We start from the raw sequence: 20,554 nt of genomic DNA, 5'->3' as shown, positions 1-20,554 counted from the left end.
ATTGAAACATTCTTGTACAGTTGAAAATCTTTTTCTGACTGCACCTCGAGGCATGCGGAATCTTAGTTCTGACCCCTGTGAGACAATGGAGTCTTATTTTTAATTGGAGAACCACTTGAGTTGGTTGGTTTCCCTGCTGCCAGGAAACATCACAGCACCTTTGCACAGCATGGAACAGAGCTGGGGCCGTCCGCCCCGTGGCTAGTGGGGTAGGGTTCCGGGTTCAATCCCTGGGTCAGGAAGATCCCCTGGAGAAGGCTCTTTCTAGAGGGAAAGTCCTCTCAGGGGACACAATGGGGCAGGGGGTGGCAAGAAAGGCTAACTAGAGCTTGTTTTCCTCTCTTCTGACTCCCCTTCCCCATATGCACGTGTGTGTGTGCACACATATACACACATACAGACATACACAAAGAGACATGCACACTTACACACAGACACATATATACACCTACACACACACACTTACACAAACATACAAACCTACACACAGACACATAAACACACACGTAACACAGTAACCCAAATATTCTTGAATTTTCTAGCCTCCAGTGCCTTACAATCTCTTTTAATGCTTCAGACAAGTCTATGACTCCTCAGTCCTGCAATGCCCCTGCAAGTCTGCCTCCCTCAAATCCAGGCCACAGCCCTTACTCTGAAAAGCAAGGTTAGCCTGAGGCCATAAAAAGGAAGATAAGACAATGACTGCAGAGGGAAAAGGAGGTCGGATGGGGAATTTTTGTTGAAAAAGCCTTTGAATGTGGGGAGCATCCATGGAGAGGGAGAAGATGAAAACATGGAGAAAAGCAACAATCACCGGAGTGTTTTAAGAAAATATAGAGCAGCTGGAGGGATTTTTAAGAATCTCTCTGCAATGAAGGAGATCCGGGGTTCAATCCTTCGGTGGGGAAGAGCCCTGGAGAATGGAATGGTAACCCACTCCAGTATTTTTGCCTGGAGAATTCCATGGACAGAGGAGCCTGACAGGCTACAGTCCATGGGATCTCAAAAGAGTCAGAAAGGACTGAGCAACTAACTCACTTTTCACTTTGTTATACATAGAAGGGATTATATTGTACATATTATCTTGCAACCTGGAATTTTTTTTTTTACTTACTTTCTTTCTTTTTTTTAAAGATTCTTTTTTTGACCTGGACCTGATTTTCTAAAGTCTTTACTGAATTTGTTACAATATTGCTTCTGTTTTATGTTTTGGTTTTTGGCCAGTAGGAATGCAGGATCTTAGCTCCCCTGCCAAGGATCGAACTTGCACCCCCTGCATTGGAAGGCAAAGTCTTAACCACTGGGCTGCCAGGGAAGTCCCTCTTCTGCTCCAACTACTCCCATAAATTTGCATCTTGCATTCCAGACTCTGTTCTCTGGGGGAAAGGGTCCAGTGGGCAATGCCTAACATACAAGCCCATCCCAACTACATCACGGAGGCGAGGGGGCAGATATGGTCCCCCTTGGGCTTCTCATGCCCTCAAGTAAACACAGAATGAGCGATTCCCTAAAACTGATGACAAGTGTTTACTGCAATATCCTGCCTCTCTGTTGGGCTTTTTTTTCCTTCTTGTTATTGTAGGAGTTCTTTATACTCTGAATATTAATTATGTGTTATAAATGTTGCAATTATTTCATCCAAGTCTACTGCTTGTTTCCAACTTTAGTGAAGTCAAACCTGTCCATATTTTCTGGAGAAGTAAAATATCACTTCCCCATATTTCACTTGTAAAAAAATCTACAATGTCCTGTATTTCTATTAAATCATATCTGCAGACCTACATTTTCTGTTTCAACTGTAATGAATAAAATACACACAAAAAAGAGAGAATAATATGATGAACACCCAAGTATCGTCGCTCCCTTCAACAATCATCAACATATGACAGGTTTTGTTTCTTCTACACCCATCCCAACGTGCCCCCCGACCCCGCTGAACTGTTTCAGAGCACATCTCAGACATGTGATTTCACCTGCAAATATTTCAGCATGGATATCTAAAATAGAGAATCTTCTGGTGTTTCAGCTGTGCCCTGTGGCATGCGGGATCTTAGTTCCTCGAAAGGGATTGAACACTTGTCACCTGTGCTGGGAGAGTGGAGTCAACCACTGAAAGGTCAGGGAAGTCACTATTCTATTTTTAACTTAACCAAAACACATCCTATTATACCAAAAATAACTGACAATAATGCCTTAACCAGGTAGTATTCAAAATTACCTGGTATTCCCAGTATGTCTTTTTTCCAAAAAAATTCTATTTTTATTTTAATTTATTTTAAATTAATTTTTATTGGCATATAGTTGATTCAGTTCATGCATGCTTAGTCGTATCTGACTCTTTGTGATCCCATGGACTATAGCGTACCAGGCTACTCTGTTCATGGCATTCTCCAGACAAGAATACTGAAGTGGAAAAAAAATAATAATAATATTGGAGAGGATAGCCATTCCCTTCTCCAGAGGATTTTCCTGACCCAGGGATAGAACTCAGAGGCTGGAAGGTTATAGCCCAAAGGGTTGCAAAGAGTCAGATCTGAATGAAAGACTACACACATTCACACATTGATGTTTTTTTGTTTTTGTTCTTTTCCTGGGCTTCCCTGGTAGCTCAGATGGTAAAGAATCTGCCTACCATGTATACATACAGTAGTGTATGTATGTCAATCCCAATCTGCCAGTTTATCCCTCACCCCCTTCACGCCTTATACCATAATTTTAGAAAATTTCTACATTATAGAAATTAAAGTTTAGAAAATAAATACAACTTTGTTTTCTATATCTATGGCTTCCCTTGTTAAAGAATCCACCTGCAATATGGGAGACCTGGGTTTGATCCCTGGGTTGGGAAGATCCCTTGGAAAAGGGAAAGGCCTGGTGAATTCCATAGACTGCATAGTCCATGGGGCTGCAAAGAGTCAGACATGACTGAGCAACTTTCACTTTCAACTTTCACTATGACTCTACTTCTGCTTTGTAATTAAGTTCATTTGTGCCATTTTTTTTTAGATTCAACGTATAAGCAACGTCATATCTTTGCCTTTCTCTGTCTGACTTACTTCACTTAGTATGACAATCTTTAGGTCCATCCATGTTGCTGCAAATGGCATTATTTTGTTCTTTTTTATGGCTGAGTAATATTCCATTGTATGTATATGTGCTGATGTGCTCAGTTGGGGCCAGCTCTTTGCGACCCCATGGACCGTAACCTGCCAGGTTCCTCTGTCCATGGAATTTTCGAGGCAAGAATACTGGAGTGGGTTGCCATTTCTTTCTTCATGTATGTATATACCACATCTTCTTTATCCATTCATCCATTGATGGGTATTTAGGTTGCTTTCATATTCTGGTTATTGTAAATAGATCTACAATAAATACTGAAGTGCATATATCTTTTTGAGTTATATTTTTATTTAGATATATGCCCAGAAGTGAAATTGCTGAATTATATGGTAACTCTAATTTTACTTTTTTAAGGAACCTCCATACTTTTCTTCATAGTGGCTGCACAAATTTACATTCCTAGCAACTGTATAAGAGGGTTCTCTTTTCACCACACTCTTTTTAGGATTTACTGCTTGTAGATTTTTGATGTTGGCCATTCTGATTAGTGTGAGGTGGTACCTCATTGTAGTTTTGATTTGCATATCTCTAATAATTAGTGACAGTAAGCATTTTTTCATGTGCTTTTGGGCATCTGTATGTTTTCTTTGGAGAAATGCCTATTTAGATCTTCCACCAATCTTTTGTTTGGGTTTTTTGGGTTTTTTGTTGACATAGAGCTGCATGAGCTGTTTGTATATTTTGCAGGTTAACCCTTTGTTGGTCACTTCCTTTGCAACTATTTTCTTCCATTTTGTGTGTTGTCTTTTTTTTTTTATGATTTCCTTCGCTGTGCAAAAGCTTTTAAGTTTAATTAGGCTCCATTTGTTTATTTTTGTTTTTATTTTCCCCATAATGTGTTTGTACAATTGGTGTGTTCAAATCAGGATCTAACATCCCCACATTGCACATACTGGAATGCCTCTTAATGCTCTTTTAAATACATGACAATTCCCCCTCCTTCTTTGTATCCTTTGTCATTTATTTGTTGAAGAAACCAGAAATTGGCTCTGTAAAGTCCACCCCCTACTGGATTTGACAAAATGCATACCTGTGTGCTTGCTCCTCTCCCCACTGAATTTCCTGTAAATGAGTAGATAGCACTAGAAGCTTAATTAGATTCATGTTCAAGGTTCTCTTAGAAAACTTTCCCAGGTGATGCTGTTTAGCCCCCATTGTATCAAAATGGGAGATACATAATGTCTGCAATTTTTTAAATTGACCTCTTCCTTTCTAATCATTTTATTCTTATTTCTCACTCTGGATCAACGAAGTCCAGGTGATGATTCCCCTCTTTTTCTGGGATCTGTTTCTTGAAAGTGAAAGTGAAAGTTGCTCAGTCATGTCTGACTCTTTGCAATCCCATGGACTATACAATCCATGGAATTCTCCAGCCCAGAATACTGAAGTGGGTAACCTTTCCCTTCCCCAAGGGATCTTCCCAACCCAGGGATCAAACCCAGGTCTCCTGCATTGTAGGTGGATTCTTTACCAGCTGAGCCACAAGGGAAACCCAAGAATACTGGAGTGGGTAGCCTATCCCTTCTCCAGTGGATCTTCCCAACCCAGGAATCAAATCAAGGTCTCCTTCATTGCAGGCAGATTCTTTACCAGCTGAACTATCAGGGAAGCCCTGATAAGAAGCCCCTGTTTCTTATCTCTCCCCTTTAAGGACCGTAGCAGGGTGGAGGCTGAAATGTGCATGAACATTTTTCCTAGAGATGGACTAGAGGTGAAGTGTGGGCTCCTCCCACTCTGAGCTCTCAGCTCTGGTCTATTCAAGGTCCTTCTCTCAATGATGCCTCCTCTTATCCTGGTCCCGGCCTAGTCGCCTCCCTTCCTTAAGCAACCACTTGAATGGGGTTGACATGTCCTTGAAAATGTATGGATTCTTGAAATGTATGTAGTGCTACTGTGTGTGTAGACTATTGATTTTTATCAGTGTTCTTGGGTTCTAGCCAGCATTCTGATTTTTAGTTTTTTCATTTAATGTTGATTTTAGGCATCTCTGCATCCACGCTACATGTGTGGACACATAGTCACTGCGGATTTTTTTTCTGTGTGATATGCTTTAGAAGTTTTTTTCCAGCTTTATTGAAGTATGACTGACAAATAAAAATTGTATATATTTAAGTTGTACAATGCAATTTTTAAAAGGTGTACAACAGGGTGATTTAATATGCATCTACATTGGAAAGTGATTCCCACAAACTAACACATCCATCACTTCACATGGCTACCAATTTTGTGTGTGTGTGTGATTAGGAATCTTAAGATTTACTCTCTTAGCAAATTTCAAGTATACAGTATGGTATTGTTAACTGTGGTCACCATGCTATACATTAGATCCCTATTCCATGCCATTGGTCTATTTTTTCTGTATCATTACCATGCTGTCTTTATGAATATGGTTTTGTAATATAGTCTAATAGTATTTCCCTCGTGGTCCAGTGGTTAAGACTGCGCTTCAATGCAGGGTGTACAGGTCTGATCCCTGGTTGGGGAACTAAGATCCGATATGCCCTGTGGTGCAGCATGTGGGATATATAGCTGATTCACTTCATTGTACAGCACTAACTAACACAATATTGTAAAGCAATTATACTACAACCAAAAAAGCTAAAAAATAAAACTATTTTTCTGTGTTTCCTTTATTCTTCTTCATATTTGTTTGTTTTCTACCTTTTTCAAGTATCAGATTTTCTTTTATTGAAGATATCTACATTTTTATTTTCTAGTGCATTAAGTTTTGCTTTAAAAAAACAAAAAGTTTCTCCCCCACCCCCGCCAAAAAAAAAAAAAAAGAAAAACCTCTTTCTATTTGGGGAATTTATTGTGTCATTCTTTTTTTAAAGCTCTTTTTAAAATTATTTATTTTTCGCTGTGCTGGGCCTTGGTTGCTGTGCAGGCTTTTTCTCTAGTTGCGGCATGCAGGCTTCTCATTGCAGTGGCTTCTCTTGTTGTGGAGCATGGGCTCTAGGTCAGACACAGGCTTCAGTAGCAGTTGTGGTTCCCAGACTTTAGAGCACAGACTCCATAACTGTGGTGCCCAGGTTTAGTTGCTCTGCGGCATGTGGGTCCTTGCCGGGCATTGGCAGAAAGATTCTTTACCACCAAACCACCAGTGAAGACCTATTTTGTTATTCTTTTTCAATTATCTTGAGTTAAAAATTAAGCTCCTTTCCATTCAACCTTTCCTATTTTTTCAAAATAAATGCACTTAAGTCTATATACTTTTCCTTTAGGGAATTGCTTTATAACATACCACAATCTCAGTATGCAGAGTTCTCCTTGTTTACTTCTAAACCGCTTGACTTTCATTTTTATTTTTTCTTAAATTCAAAGTTATCTAGAAAGATGGTGAGAAAGGTATATGTTGGTAGATCTTTTTTGGCTATACTTTCATATTTAAATCTAACTTCATTTATTTATTTATTTATTTTGTGGTCAGAGCATTGCTTCTTTTTAGAATTAGTGGAGGTCTTATTGGTAGGCTAACACTTTGTCTATATTGGTTGATAAACCCATGTAGCTGTTGTTCAGTTGCTCAATCATGTCTGACTCTTTGTGACCCCATGAACTGCAGCACACCAGGATTCCCTGTCCTTTACCATATCCTGGAGCTTGCTGTCCATTGATAAACCCATAAGTGTCCATAAAGTCTTCAACTGTTTGTCCTGTTAACTCCCATCTGGGTTGTAGGTTCTATTTGTTGGACTTTTCTCTTCCATGGTATTATGGATTTTCCTGCCATGCTGATGATTCTGGGTTGTGGGTTCATCTTTGCATCTGTTAACTATCTGTGGATGCTGCTTTTGTTCACACTGGGGTGGTTCTGTTCCTGTGGGCATTGCAGAAGGTAAGATAGTCCCAGTGAAATGAGCAGGACCCTGCAGGGACCTCCAGATACAAAAGCTCCTCTATATCCCCAGTCTCTTGTTTATTAAAAAAAAAAGCTGTTGATTCCCAAGCCTCCCCTGAGTCACAAAAGAGCAAGCTCAAGAAGTTAACGATTAGAACAACAGTCACAGAATCTTTAGTTCCTCTCTGAAGGATATAGATAACAGTTTCTGATGCATATTCCTGTGTTGTTTTGCAGATACTAAAATTGCCACCAAATGAAAAAAGTTAACTGCATGATGACAGCATCCAGACTGTAACCATGACATAAGCTGCTCCATCTTGCACAAATCAAGAAGTGTAGGAACAAATCAGCTCTGGAACTGAAGATTAACTATACTTAAGATGTTACAGAGTTTGGGATGGACATGTACACACTGCTATAATTTAAATGGATAACCAACAAGGACCTACTGAACAGCACAGGGAACTCTGCTCAATGTTATGTGGCAGCCTGGATGGGAGGGGAGTTTGGGGGACAGTGGATAAGTGTGAGTCCCTTCACTGTTCACCCAAAACTATCACAACATTGTTAATCAGCTATCAGTTTAGTTCAGTCACTCAGTCATGTCTGACTCTTTACAACCCCATGGACTTCAGCATGCCAGCACTCCAACTCCCAGAGCCTGTTCAAACTCATGTCCATTGAGTCAGGGATGCCATCCAACCATCTCATCCTCGGTCGTCCCCTTCTCCTCCTGCCCTCAATCTTTCCCAGAATCAGGGTCTTTTCCAATGAGTCGGCTCTTTGCATCAGGTGGTCAAAGTATTGGCGCTTCAGCTTCAGCATCAGCCCTTCCAAAGAATACTCAGGACTGATTTCTTTTAGGATTGCCTAGTTTGATCTCCTTGCAGTCCAAGAGACTCTCAAGAGTCTGCTCCAACACCACAGTTCAAGAGCATTAATTCTTCGGCGCTCAGCTTTCTTTATGGTCCGACTCTTACATCCATACAAGACTACTAGAAAAACCATAGCTTTCACTAGACGGACCTTTGTCAGCAAAGTAATGTCTCTGCTTTTTAATATGCTGTCTATGTTTGTCATAGCTTTTCTTCCAAGGAGCAAGCATCTTTTATTTTTTATTTTATTTATTTATTTATTTGCAAGCATCTTTTAATTTCATTGCTGCAGTCACCATCTGTAGTGATTTTGGGGCCCAAGAAAAGAAAGTCTCTCTGTTTCCACTGTTTCCCCATCTATTTGCTATGAAGTGATGAGACTGGGTGCCATGATCTTCATTTTTTGAATGTTGAGTTTATGTTATGTTGAGTGTTAATGTTGAGTGTTAATCGGCTATACCCCAATACAAAATAAAGTTTTAAATACATGAAAAAGAGGACGCTGACCAGAAGACCACTGCATGACCAGTTTCAAGATGATTGTCAGAGCTAACTCTGTTGTTATGCACAGAACTCCTGCCCCACCTATGTACCCATGAAACTCCCCTTTAAAACCTCTTGCCCCTTGCTTGGCAAGGAGGAGTTGATTTTTTGGGATATGAGTCATCTTCTTCCCTAGATTGCCAACTTCCACAATAAAGCCATAGTTCCTTTTACTCATCTCTCAGTACTGTATTCTTGAGAGATGAGCAACCAAACCTGAGTTCAGTAACAAACCATTAATAATGCTATTTTACAGCTGAAACACAGAAAGCAGACTAGCTTGCCCTAACTTGTATACCTGTAAACAACAAATCCAGGCCTCTTGGCCCAAAGTACAGACAGTTCTCAGGATGACCCATTGCCTGCCCAAGACTTCCTAGTGCTGACCAGCCCACTCCCGATTCCTAACCCCCAGCAAGCAGACAACTCAATGTTTTGTGTATTTCTCTTCTTTTTACTCTAAAAAAATCCAGTTGACAATAATAACCTGCAAACCATAGAAAGCAGCATGGGTTTCAATCTCCTTGCCCCTCTAAACATCATTCTACATTCCTCAGACACCATCCTTCCCCCTTTCCTCTAAAATCTTATATGAAAATCCAGAAGCCCCCAGATGGAAGGGCCCCAAACCAGGACCCCTACGTCAGGTAAAGGCATTGAGTAAATAAATTAGGGGAGAGGAGGCTCTTAGCTGTCATCGCCTCTGTCCCGTGGGGCCTCACAGACCCAGCGGTAGGGCCTCGGGCAGACGTCATCATTCCAGCGGCCATCCTCCGTGAAGTGGGCACAGTCCTCACCCCCTCCGAGCCCGTGCCCGTACCAGTCGTCTGGCTGCTCTGGCGCCCAGTTCCTAAAGAGACCAAAGAGATGCGGACCCCAGCGCCTGAGACCCTGAGCCCAGCCATGGACCCCCCAGCCCCTGGGACCTGCCAGGCTGGGATGATGGGCCGTAGATGGAGGGGCAGAGCCTCAGGGACACACACACTCACTTGAAGCCTGTCTCGTAGTCCGTCCCGTCCACCCATTTCCAGGGCCCATTTTCATCCGTGAGGCCTATCCAGGTATTTACAGGGCCCATGTGGTGCTGGATAAATTTCTGGGGAGAGAGGAGGGGCTGGTGACCTCTCCTTAGACCTGCCAACCTCCCAGCCGGGCCCTCCCAGAACCTCACCTGCTCCTCCCAGGAGCCCACCACCACTAGGTGGGCGTTCTCTAACTGGCAGTACTTCTCAGCCTCCGGCCAGGGCTTCCCGGAGCGAGAGAACCAGTAGCAGCTGCCTTCATAATCCATCCAGTTCACTGGGCAGCAGGCCTTTTCGGAGCCTGGGGCGGGAGGCAGAGCGGGTGTGAGGGGCTATGAGGAAGTGGGTTGGGCAGGCAAGCAGGACTGAGCAACCCCCACCCCCTCACCATTGCCCTGGAGGACAGACATCTGACAGCTCAGGCTTCGCAGGTCAGACACAAACTGCTTCACGTGGAGCAGCAAGCTGGAGTGATCTGGGGAGACAGAGGGCAGAGAGGGAGGGGGATGAGGGTAGGGGAAGGCAAGGGAGTCACGATGAACACTGGGGGCTGGGGAAGGTTCTGTCATCTGCCTGCTGGGGCGTGAAGATAGATCGCAGATACTTCAGCCACAATGCTCTTTGGTTTGGTCTGAGATATTTCAATATCCCGAAAGCGCATGCGCACTCACATCCCCCCGCCCCCGCCTCCGCTGACCTGTATTCAGTTCCTGCTGCTGTCTCTCCAGCTGGGACTCCAGGGACTTCATCTTTCTGCCCACATTTCCTCCTAAGGGAGAGACTTGCTCAGTGTCTCAATGCCCCTACTTTTCCCAGCCCCCCAGCCCCCCAGCCCCAGGCCCAGCCCTCCTCACCCTGAACGCTCAGGGCCTTGACCTTGGCCTCTGTGCTCACTGTGAGGTTGCTGAAGGTCTCTCTCAGGGCCCGGAGCTCCTCCTGCAGCTTGGAGTCTGGGCAGAAGAGGGTGCGGACAGGACAAAATGAGGGGGCTGCTTCCCACATCACAGCAGCCAGCTCTTCCGGCCCCCGCCCCCCCACCACCATCACCTTGCTCCCTTCCCAAACACCCCCTACCCCCTGGGGAACCCACTCTGGGATCCGATCACACAGAGAACCACTAGCAGCAGGAGGCTAAGGCCCATGGAGACCAGGAGGAGGCTGGGTCCGGTGCAGAGACGCCGACTGAATGAATGAGGAGGAGGCGGCCCTGCAAGAGAGGAGGTCAGGCGCTCAGGGACAGAGGGGAACCTGGGGCAGCTCTGGGGTCCTAGGAGGAGGGCAGCCTGAGCCTCCTGTAAGAGACTAGGAGGAACTTTATGGATGAAGAAATCTGGGCGGTAGGTGACCGGGAGGAGCTGGATGCATCGAGAGGTGGGAAGGGGTGCGAATCTTTCTGCCGGAGCCCTACCCAGGCTCTAGGCCTTTGCTGGCACCTAGTGGCCGGATCGAGTCACTGCCGCATCCGAACGCAGAGCCTGGAGAAGGGAGTTTGCAAGCTGGAGGAGAGGGGGCGAGGGGGTCTTGCTGGTGGGGCAAGAGAAACGGGTTTCTTGCTCTCCCCGTGGATCCCACTCCTCTTTGTCTGGGCGCAGGGAGGCAGAGTAACCAGACTTCAGGTCGACCAAGTAGTGCCCACCCGGGAGCCCTGTTTCAGTGAGCTGAAATGCGGCGGCTTCCCCTCCGTTTTTGCTGGCAGTCCGTTCCCCCACCGCAGGACACTGCCCACTCCTTCTGCCAAGTCCTCCATCCTGGCTCAGCCCCAACAGAAACAGCTCTACTCGCAGGAGAAAGAAAGAGGGCTTGACTCATCCTCCTCCAGTCAGAGCTCCCTGAGGCCTGCCACAGAAATTTTCTCCTTGACCCAAAGGATCCCTGACCCCTGTGCACTCATACATACTCACACTCACACACATACATTTGGCCAAGGCTCACCGGTGTTGGAAGAGGAACGAAGAAGAGGGTCTAACTTCTTGCAGTTAACTCCCACATCCCCTGGGCAACCCCCTCCCCAGGGTCCTGAGAAGTCGGTGACAAGGCGAAGGGCAGGAGGGTCATGAAGGAGCCTGGGGACAACTGCCACCAAGAAAGGGTCTCCAATCCGACACCCTGCACCTCCCCTAAGAGGGGCGGCTCAGACACTACCAACCTTGTGAGCCGGGCAGACCCAGGGAGAGGCAGGGTCAGGGGAGGGGGCGGCAGCCATCTAATGCTCGCCTTTCAGAAATGGGCGGAGGTGTCCCCTCACTTTTTCTGTGCTGATGGTCATTCTCCTCGTTGTCCAGATGCTGAAGATCTTGATACTCCTTTGTCATGGTAGGGCCGGCTGGGCCTGAGACCAGGTCAAGGCTGGGGTTAGGGCTGAGGCAGAGGCTGAAGAGCTGGGGTGTGGGGTTCGGTCTCTTTCCAGGTGATCAGTGACTGCGTGGAGATCTTTCTTCTTGCTCCTGTTCCCTCCAGGCCTGACATCCAAAATCTATCTTCTGAAGTTTTTCCACTCTGTCTCCACCCCTCCGGATGTGGAGTCCATTCATCCCCTCCCCCACCCCACTCCACAGTTAGTTCCTCCACCTCCTTTCTTCCCCCCAACCCCCTTTCTTCCCCTTTTACTTGCCAAAGGTCTCAAGGTTGATTTGTGGGTCCCTCAATGCTGCGCAGATCCCAGGCTAAGAAACAGGCTGAAGCCTGGAGAATTAGCACAGACAGCTCTGGGTGGTGGGAGGGGAGGGGGCAGGGTCCATTCAAAGGCCCTGAGCCCTGTGTGTCTGCCTGTCTGTGTGACTGTGTGTCCAAACACACCAAACCTGGCATCTCCAGTGCCCGGGACTTTGGACGTAAACAGAGGTAGAAATGGATTTGGAACTCAGGGTGGGTGTGGGGGTGGGAGCAGGGATGGGTTGCCTCACCTTTCCTTCCCAGGGATCGAGTCTCCTTGTTCTGTTCCCCATCCTTGCATGCAGCCACCCCACTCAAGGAACTGTTTGGGAGAGGTCCAGACCAGGAGGGGCTGGGGTGCAGCTGGTTGGTTCCCCTCTGCCCCACTCCCCTTTCACTTCCTGTCTCTGAATTTCCCAGAACTGTTGAACTCTCCAAATATCTCTGACCAGGATCAGAGGGCCAGAGCTCTGCTCTTGCCCAATCCAGGCCTATGACCCTGGCATCTGAGCCTGGGCCCAGCTTCCTGGGGCTCAGTTACCAGACACCCCAGCCTGGGGCTGAATGGCTCTCCTGGGGAGTAAAGTCCTCCAAGCTGCCTGGGGGGCAGGGGGTGGGGGTGGCAGGAAGGCAGGCTTTTCCCCACTCAGCTGGATTGGTGCCAGCAAACCTCCAGTGACTCCTGTGTGCTTCTCCCTTGTTGCATATGTCACTTCAGTCATGTCAGACTCCTTGCGACCCTATGAACCGTATCCCGCTAGGCTCCTCTGTCCATGGGATTCTCCAGGCCAGAATACTGGAGTGAGTTGTCAAGTCCCCGCTCCAGGGGAGCTTCTCAACACAGGGATTGAACCTGCGTCTCCTGCATTGCAGGTGGATTCTTTATCCAGTGAGCCACCTGGGAAGCCCTTTCCCTCATTACCTCCTCTCATTAGCCCCAAAGCACACCCCTATTTGATTCGGAAATGAGGAAACTGAGGCCCTGAATGGTAAGAGCTTACCCAGAGTCAAAACAGCAGAGGCAAACCTGGAATGTGAACAGCCGGACTCCCGGGACCTGTGTGCTGCTCCCAGAACCAGGGTCCCATCCCGTCACCACAGCTGGGCCCTGAGGTCCCAGAGATACTAAAAGTGATCCCTCACAGCCCCATGGAGAATTCATGGAGGGCTAAATCCTGGGAGTGTATGGATTGGAATTATGCTAAATTAGAAACTGGGCTTCCCTGGTGGTTCAGTGGTAAAGAATCCTCCTACCAATGCAGGAGTCACGGGTTTGATCCCTTGTCCAGGAACATCCCACATGCCAACTAAGCCCAGGCACTGCAACTACGGAGCCTGTGCTCTAGAGCCCACAAGCCCCAGAGCCTGTGCTCCACAAGAGAAGCCACTGGAATGGGAAGCCCAGGCCCCATTAGAGTGTAGCCCCCACTCGGTGCAACTAGACAAAAGCCCACACAGCAACTAAGACCCAGCATAGCCAAAAATAAAAGAATCAATTAATTAAAATTTTTTAAAGAAATTGGGCGATGTTGATGACATTAGTAAGTCTTGCTTTAGACCCCAAATATAACATCATGGGAATCCTATGTTATGATTACTTCAGTGAGAAAACTAGATCCGAGTTAGAAGAGTTTATATTATGTGAGATATTCAGGAACACGTCCCTTGCATAAAATAAGAAGCCCTGGTTGCACCCTCGTTTGTGTCTTGAAAAGCCTCACATTGTTTGCATGTACTGGGACTGTGGCCAGTAATTTTGGTGACTACTGGGCTGTTGATTTCGCTTGCTCTGGTATTATTAGTGACAATCTGCTTTATTCAGGCAAACAAACCTATGCTGTTTCGGTCAGAATACCGGTCACCCTTACAGGAGTGAGGATTGGAAGGAGTTTCTGGGTGATGGAAATGTCCCACTGCTTGATCTGGACGCCGGCTGCAAGGCTGCAAGTTTGTAAAACTGCCGAAACCCATACACTGAAGATCTGTGCATTCTTCTATTTGCATATTATACTGGAATAAGATGTTCTAATAAGCTGGTTCTACGCTATAACCGTGTTCTCAAAACCATTGCTTAGTGAGCAGTCCGTGAACCAGTAATGAAAAACACCCCAAAATCAACAACTTTAGGGTGAGAGTCAGAGGTGATGAAACACCATGAGGAAAGCCAGATAAACAACATGATACACCCGGTGGCTGACTTACAAGCCAGCTCTCTCTGTGAGACCAGAGATAACCCTGAGAAACCAAGAAGTAGCTAAAAACAAAACCATGACACATGGTGGTAGACACATGCACCTTGAGAACTCTTTACATCTATCCCTTTAAGAATATATACCTTGGGAATTCTCTGGTGGTCCAGTGGTTAGGACTCTGTGCTCTCATTGCAGCGGCAAGGGTTTGATCCCTGATTGGGGAACTAAGATCCCGCAAGCTGTGTAGCACAGTCAAAAAACAGAGAGCGAAAATATATACTTTGCAAGGTCTTCAGAGACAGAGTCTCATGTGTTCATTTTCTATCGCATCCCAAACGTAGTGGCTTGAAACGACACCCATTTATTAGTTCACAGCTCTGTAGGGCAGAAGTCCAAGAGGAACCCCAGCTGAGTTCCCAGCTCAGGGTCTCATGAAGCTGAGATAGAGGTGCTGGCAGGACCATATTCATTTCTGGATGCAAAGGAGAAGAAGAATCTACTCTCAAACACGTTCCAGTTGTTGACAGAATCCACTTCCTCGCAGCTATAGAACTGAGGTCCCCATCTCCTTGCTGACTGGTGGTCGGGGGCCACCCTCTGTTCCTCGAGGCCACCTGCCTTCCTCATCACATGACACCCCCCCCACCCTCACCCCCGTCTGCAAAGTTAGCAACAGTGCCTGGTATGCTCCTGGAACTCCAGATCTCTCTGATTCCCCCTGTGCTCATGGGATTAGATTAGGCCCACCTGGAGAATCTTCCTGTCCTAAGGTCAGCCGTGTACACAACATACACAAAAACTTAAGAATGGGAGTCTAAGGGACTTCCCTGGTGGTCCAGTGGTTAAGACTCCACGCTTCCAATGCAGGGGGTGCAGGTTCAATCCCTGGTCAGGGAACTAAGATCCTGTGAGGTGCAGCCGAAAAAAGATCTTTTGAATTAAAAAAATTTTTTTAGTTGAAAAAAAAAAGCGGGGGGAAATCAGAGGTAATAAAACACTTTGAAGAAAGTCAGATGAAGGACACAATACCCTGGATGCTGAATTACAGGTCAGTCCCCTGTACGATGTGTATGGCTATCTGTAAGTTTCACTACCTACAACGGAATGATTGAGAGAGCGTCGGCAGCAGGCTCATAGGTGCTGGGGAGGACAGCAGGATTGTCGAGCCACTTTTAGAACTCCACCTCATTATGCAGAGCGAACCTGTTCCCTCTGAGTACTCTTCCCCTCAGGATGCAGAGAGCAATTCAGAGAGCCTGGGCTCCAAACCTAGGAATCCCACCTCCAGGGTGGTCGAGAAAGGCTCCCTAGAGGAGGTCTGTGAAGCTGGTCTGAAAGAACAGGAAGAATTTTATCAGTTGTAATAATCAAGTTTCTGTTCAGTGGGATAATCAGCCAGAGGGGTGGCTTGGGCCGCCCTGAGGAGAGCCTTGAATCTCAGGGGAGGGTAGCTTGAATGTCATTCAGGAGCACAGAGGTCTCCTGACTGGGAGGACATGCGCCCCAAGGGGGTCACAAGATCATCCATTAAGCGAGTGGCAAGAACATTTAGGGAATTTCCTGCCGGCCCAAGGGTTAGGGCTCCATGCTCTCACTGCTGAGGGCCTGGATTCAATCCCTGGTTGGAGGACTAAGGTCTCAAAAGTTGTATGGTCCTGCCAAAAAAAGAAAAAAAGAACCTTTATATATATTTTTATCTCTTTTCTTTGGAGGTCTACTTGGGGAGATGCATTATAATGTACATAATTGACTTGTATAGTGGTATATGTGTATTAGTGATCTATTGCTATAAAATGATCCCTCAAAAAAAAAAGCAATTTAAAACAAGGAATATTTATCATCTCAGTTTCTGGGGGTCAGGAATCTAGGTGCAGCTTAGTCAGTTGGTTCTAGCTCAGAGTCTCTTATGAGGTTGCAGTCAGATGTCATTCAATGCTTCGTTTGTTTGAAGACTTGACCGAGACTGCAGGACCAGCTTCCAAGGGGACCCACAGGACTGGCAGGTGAGTGCTGACTGTTGGCAGGCGGCCCCTCCACAGGACTGCTTGAGCACCCTCACAACATGGCAGCTGGCTCCCCCCAGAGCAAATGATCTGAGAGCACAAGGTGGAGGCTGCAATTTCTTCTATGATCCAACCTCAGAAGTAATGCTCCATCATCTCCACAATGTCCTAATGGTTCCTCAGTGCAGAAGGCAACCACGCCAAGAGTGTGAATGCCAGGGGGTGAGAATACTCAGGGGTCATCTTGAAGGCTGACTCCCACAGGATGGCCAGAATTATTAGATGAGTGAATATACACTGGTGGACACTCACTTGAAAGCATTTTACTGATGTTGGCACCTGAACAACAAAGTTAAAGACTACAGCGGCCCATGACATGTCAACCCACTCTAGTATTCGTGCCTGGGAAATCCCATGGGAGGAGGAACCTGGCAGGCTACAGTCCCTGGGGTCACAAAGAGTCAGACATGACTCAAGTGAGTTAGCACGTACACACGCATGCACAGGAGCCCATGAGGAGCTGCAGGCAGGGCAGTGGTGAGGTCAGAGCTGTAAGCTGAGCAATGGCCTGGCTTTGGGGTGGCCGACGGGTCAGAGGTGCCCTCCCCGAGAGACAAAGAGCTCAGCCAAGAGGCCGCTGATCTGGTCCCATTGAGAAAGTGTGAGACTTGAGGCCAGAGAGGGAAGGTAACCAGAACAAAAGTTTGCAGAGGACTAAGTGGACCTCTGGAGACCAGAGATTTCTGGTGATGATAAAGCCAGAGTCCTGGGTGCTGCCCTGTGATGAGGGCATAGTGTGAAGAAAGCATCCCAGGATAGAGTTTCCACTTGTGGGGAGAAGCAGAAGAAAAAGCCTCAGGAAGTGGGGGTGACCTTCAGGGCCAGATCTGGGGAACCCAAGTGCCATATTAAAGATGGTCAAGGAGAAAGGGGGCTAGGCCTCCTACCAGGGTGAGTCAGGAAGAGGAAAGTGCTTTTCTGGCAGCTGGAGGCAGAGTCCTGGGCAGCTGGAGGACAAAGAAAGGGTTGGTGGGGAGAGGGGGTGTGTGGACACTGGGAAGGAAGGATACTGATGGCCAGAGGTCCCCAGGAAGGATGTAAAGGGGATGGAAAACTAGCACAGCAGAAAGAACCTGGAGGCCACTGTCAGACGGATCTGAGTTCATTTTATCTGGAAAGTGCTTTAATGCCCACCTGAGAGTCAGGTCAAGGTTAAATAAGCTCATGAGTGGAAAGCCCTTAGCACAGTGGCACATACCAAGTGCTCTGTGCACACTATTTTTATCATTGTTATTAGCAGGACAGCCAAGAGTTGCATTATCTCAGAGCCTCTGCAAGAGGGGAGAGGGGAAGGCTGGTCAGCAGAGCAGGGGGTGTCTTTCCCCAAATCCCAGAGGATGTGAGCAACTTCCCTGGGACAGAGCTGGGGTCCTGGGGTGTTTTCTGAGTTAAGACAGCCCCCTCCCCTTCTGTGGAGAAGGAGATCTGGGTCCTGACCCCTCAGCCCTTGCCCACACCTCTCTGAGTGCTTTCAACCTGGCGTTTGGAGTGGACCCCAAACACAGAAGTTTGGAACTGCAGCTGCCTCTCATCACCCTGCAGACTGCAGAGTCACATACCCAGCATCCCAGTAGAAGAGGTGATGACAATCAGCCAGAGGGGCACAGAGGAGGCTCAGTGCCGACCTTCCAAAGACGGTGACCTGTGGTTCCCCAGATCTGGCCGAGGCTGACTTGGCCTTGGGTGGAGGGAAGACAGGAGAGGCTTGGGAGATGCACTCGGGCTGGAAGGGCTCAGTGCCAGGGGTTTAAAAGGTGACCCGATAAGCCCACCCAAGGGCTACAGCATCCCCTCCCTGGGACAGAGTGAGAGCCCCCCTGCCCCCCCCCCCCACTCCCACAGGTGGTCCTGGCCCTGGCTCCAGTGTTTTGTGCTGGGACATCCAGGATCCTGTGACCCAGGACTCTCTCTGGGACTCCTCCTTCCTACTTTGATTTAGAGGGTGAAAATTTTAAAACTCCAAATGCTTCCAAGTTTTATTTAACTTTCAATTTTACTCAGTAACAGAGAATAGATCAAGAAGCCAAGAGCAACCATCCTTACCACATTCTAATATCCGCCAGGCAGTGTGCCATAGGTTTTATGTGTTTTTTCCCTTTATTCCTCGCAAGAATCCAACCAGGTGGTTATTGTTCCCATTTAACAGCTAGGGAAACTGAGACCCAGAGAAGTGGAGCTCCTTGGCCAGTGAGTGACACCATATCTCTCATCTGAAAACTCATGACCACCTCCTCCCTGGCTCTCTACTGCCCCCTATCGTATCTTCTGCACCAGGACCCTGGGCAACCTGGCCACTCCCATCCAAGGGGACTTTTCACAGCGTTTATAACATCCACGTGATGTTAATGTGGCTATACTGAGAACACAGGTTTTGCTTCTGTCACTGTAATCTTATTGCAGTGGTGACAGTGAGACCTGTAACTTTTTTTTTTTTTTTTTGCTAGTCTCATGAGTAAAAGTTGGATATAACAAGGGTTTTCAATATTAGGAAAGATGAAGGAATAAATAGCAACCTACTCGCTACATTTAACTTTCTAGAGTCTTAAAGTAAATTACTTGAGGAAATTGGATCCCAAAGATTACAGGCGGGGAATTTTTAAGTGTGTCCATATTCCACTGGTGCTCAAAGAGGCTCAACTAAAAGAATTATGGGCTGACTTACATAACAGCTGTGGATTGAGCAAAACTTCTTTTCGAAAGAGCTATCTTATTTTGAAGATTATGACTGTGGAGGAACCAAGGTGATTGGCAGTGGAAAGAATCAGTGGAATTTTAAGGAATGTGAAATTCATTAAAATTTTATTGACTTAGATAAATTTTGCCTATGTTATACACAATTCAAAAGAAAGAAAAAAAACTCTTTACACTTAAAAAAAAAAAACCCCAAAACCCACCTGAAGGCCTCAGGCTGGCCGACTCCTCTGACCTCCTTTCTACTTCTCTCTCTCCCCCAACTCTGCTCCGCTCCCTGACCTCCTCCTGCTCAACACTACAAACTTTTTCCTACTTCACTTCCTCTACCTGGCACACTCCCCTACCCCAGACTTTGTCCGCTCTCAACTCAAAGGCTGCTCCAAGAAGAGACATTCCTGACCACCCTGCGTCAACCAGCAAGGACACACCCCCAGCAGTCACTTCCTTTCTTCAACAGAATCATCATTACCTTAAATCCCCTGAACACCCTGACTTTCCACTGTCTGTCTTCACTGAGGAGACCCAGGTTCCCTGAAGGCAGGGATACTGTGTCCCCAGCATTTCAACACTGCCTGGCACCAGGGGAGATTCAAAATAAGTATTTGTTGAAGGAAGCAGACAGGGGTGGAGAGGACACAGGGTTTTAAAAAATAATAAATTTAAAAATAAATAAAAGTGGTGAGGGGGGAAGGAGTCAGTTTTTTAACTCATTGGAAAAGTCCCTAATGCTGGGAAAGATTGAGGGCAGGAGAAGAGGGCGTCAGATGAGATGGCTGGACAGCATCACTAACACGATGGACATGAACTTGTGCAAACTTCGGGAGATGGTGAGGGACAGGGAGACCTGGTGTGCTGCAGTCCATGGGGTCGCAGTCGGACACAACTGAGCGACAACTGTGTGGGAGCCGACTGTAAAGAGCTCTTTATAGATTTGGAAGAATTCATCCCAAACTGCTAATATGCTTCTCTCTAAGGGGATGTGGAATGAGATGGGGAAGGAACTTTTTTTAACCATATGTATTTCTATATTTATTTGCAGTTTTATAAGGTACATGTATCAGTTCTGTAATCTAGAACACGACGCATGCAGAAGCAGGGAATTTTACCCCTTCTTGGTGAATTCTCCTTAACCCCTTAGATACAGACGCATTACCTGCACACACCTTCCTCGGCTCACAGCTTTCTCCCTTCGAGCCCAATGGTGGAGAATGTGAGCACAGTCTCAAACCATTTGCTCCTACGCAGAACCATGCTAAAAGAAGGGTTATGGGGGAAAGCAGTGCTTCTCCATCCAAGCAAGACCTCAGAATCATCAAGGAGGGTTCTTGAAAGGTAGATGAATGGGCCTGGCCTCCAGGACTGGCCTCTGCTGGATACAGTGCTGCTCAGAAAACCTTGGGGCAGTCCAGAGAGGGCCTTTGGTTTAAGGGTCACACCTCTGGGGATATCTGCCTCTAGCCTTGGATCCAGTCAAGCTAGGGCAGCCCCCCCACCCTCCCAACCCCCTCCCATAACCACCTCCCCACCCCCATCACCTGAACACTGCCCC

General features: G+C 46.8%; 1 protein-coding gene and 1 non-coding gene across 3 annotated transcripts; one reads left to right on the top strand and one right to left on the bottom strand.

Moving 5' to 3' along the window:
• Positions 1 to 8,166: 8,166 nt before the first annotated feature.
• Positions 8,167 to 12,439, bottom strand: LOC136149188 (asialoglycoprotein receptor 1-like). 2 transcript variants are annotated; one of them, XM_065909236.1, is made up of 10 exons: positions 12,308 to 12,439; positions 12,016 to 12,086; positions 11,650 to 11,733; positions 10,495 to 10,611; positions 10,259 to 10,354; positions 10,102 to 10,173; positions 9,793 to 9,879; positions 9,554 to 9,705; positions 9,372 to 9,478; positions 8,167 to 9,232 (listed from the first exon to the last, which is right to left on the bottom strand). In XM_065909236.1, the coding sequence occupies exons 3-10, from the start codon at positions 11,714 to 11,716 to the stop codon at positions 9,070 to 9,072; spliced, it is 861 nt and encodes a 286-aa protein (XP_065765308.1). In that variant the 5' UTR covers positions 11,717 to 11,733; positions 12,016 to 12,086; positions 12,308 to 12,439; the 3' UTR covers positions 8,167 to 9,069. The 2 variants fall into 2 exon arrangements, with proteins under 2 accessions (XP_065765308.1, XP_065765311.1); XM_065909239.1 differs by lacking the exon at positions 12,016 to 12,086 and having other exon boundaries at positions 12,308 to 12,326.
• Positions 12,440 to 18,604: 6,165 nt separating this feature from the next.
• Positions 18,605 to 18,737, top strand: LOC136150434 (small nucleolar RNA SNORA1). Its single transcript, XR_010659859.1, has one exon. It is a non-coding gene; the product is annotated as a small nucleolar RNA SNORA1 (small nucleolar RNA).
• The last annotated feature ends 1,817 nt before the right edge of the window (positions 18,738 to 20,554 follow it).

The sequence above is a fragment of the Muntiacus reevesi genome, chromosome 18, assembly GCF_963930625.1.
Source record: "Muntiacus reevesi chromosome 18, mMunRee1.1, whole genome shotgun sequence".
Classification (NCBI taxonomy): Eukaryota; Metazoa; Chordata; class Mammalia; order Artiodactyla; family Cervidae; genus Muntiacus; species Muntiacus reevesi.
Note: the sequence above shows the minus strand (reverse complement) of the source record. Positions and strands in the feature narration are given on the sequence as shown.

Excerpts from the sequence above, each read along its gene's own strand:
- LOC136149188 (XM_065909236.1), bottom strand. The coding sequence starts at position 11,716 with ATGACAAAGGAGTATCAAGATCTTCAGCATCTGGACAACGAGGAGAAT. Across the intron at positions 9,880-10,101 it reads GCAGCAGGAACTGAATACAG|ATCACTCCAGCTTGCTGCTC; the intron begins GTCAGCGGAGGC and ends CTGTCTCCCCAG. Across the intron at positions 9,706-9,792 it reads GTCTGTCCTCCAGGGCAATG|GCTCCGAAAAGGCCTGCTGC; the intron begins GTGAGGGGGTGG and ends CTCCCGCCCCAG.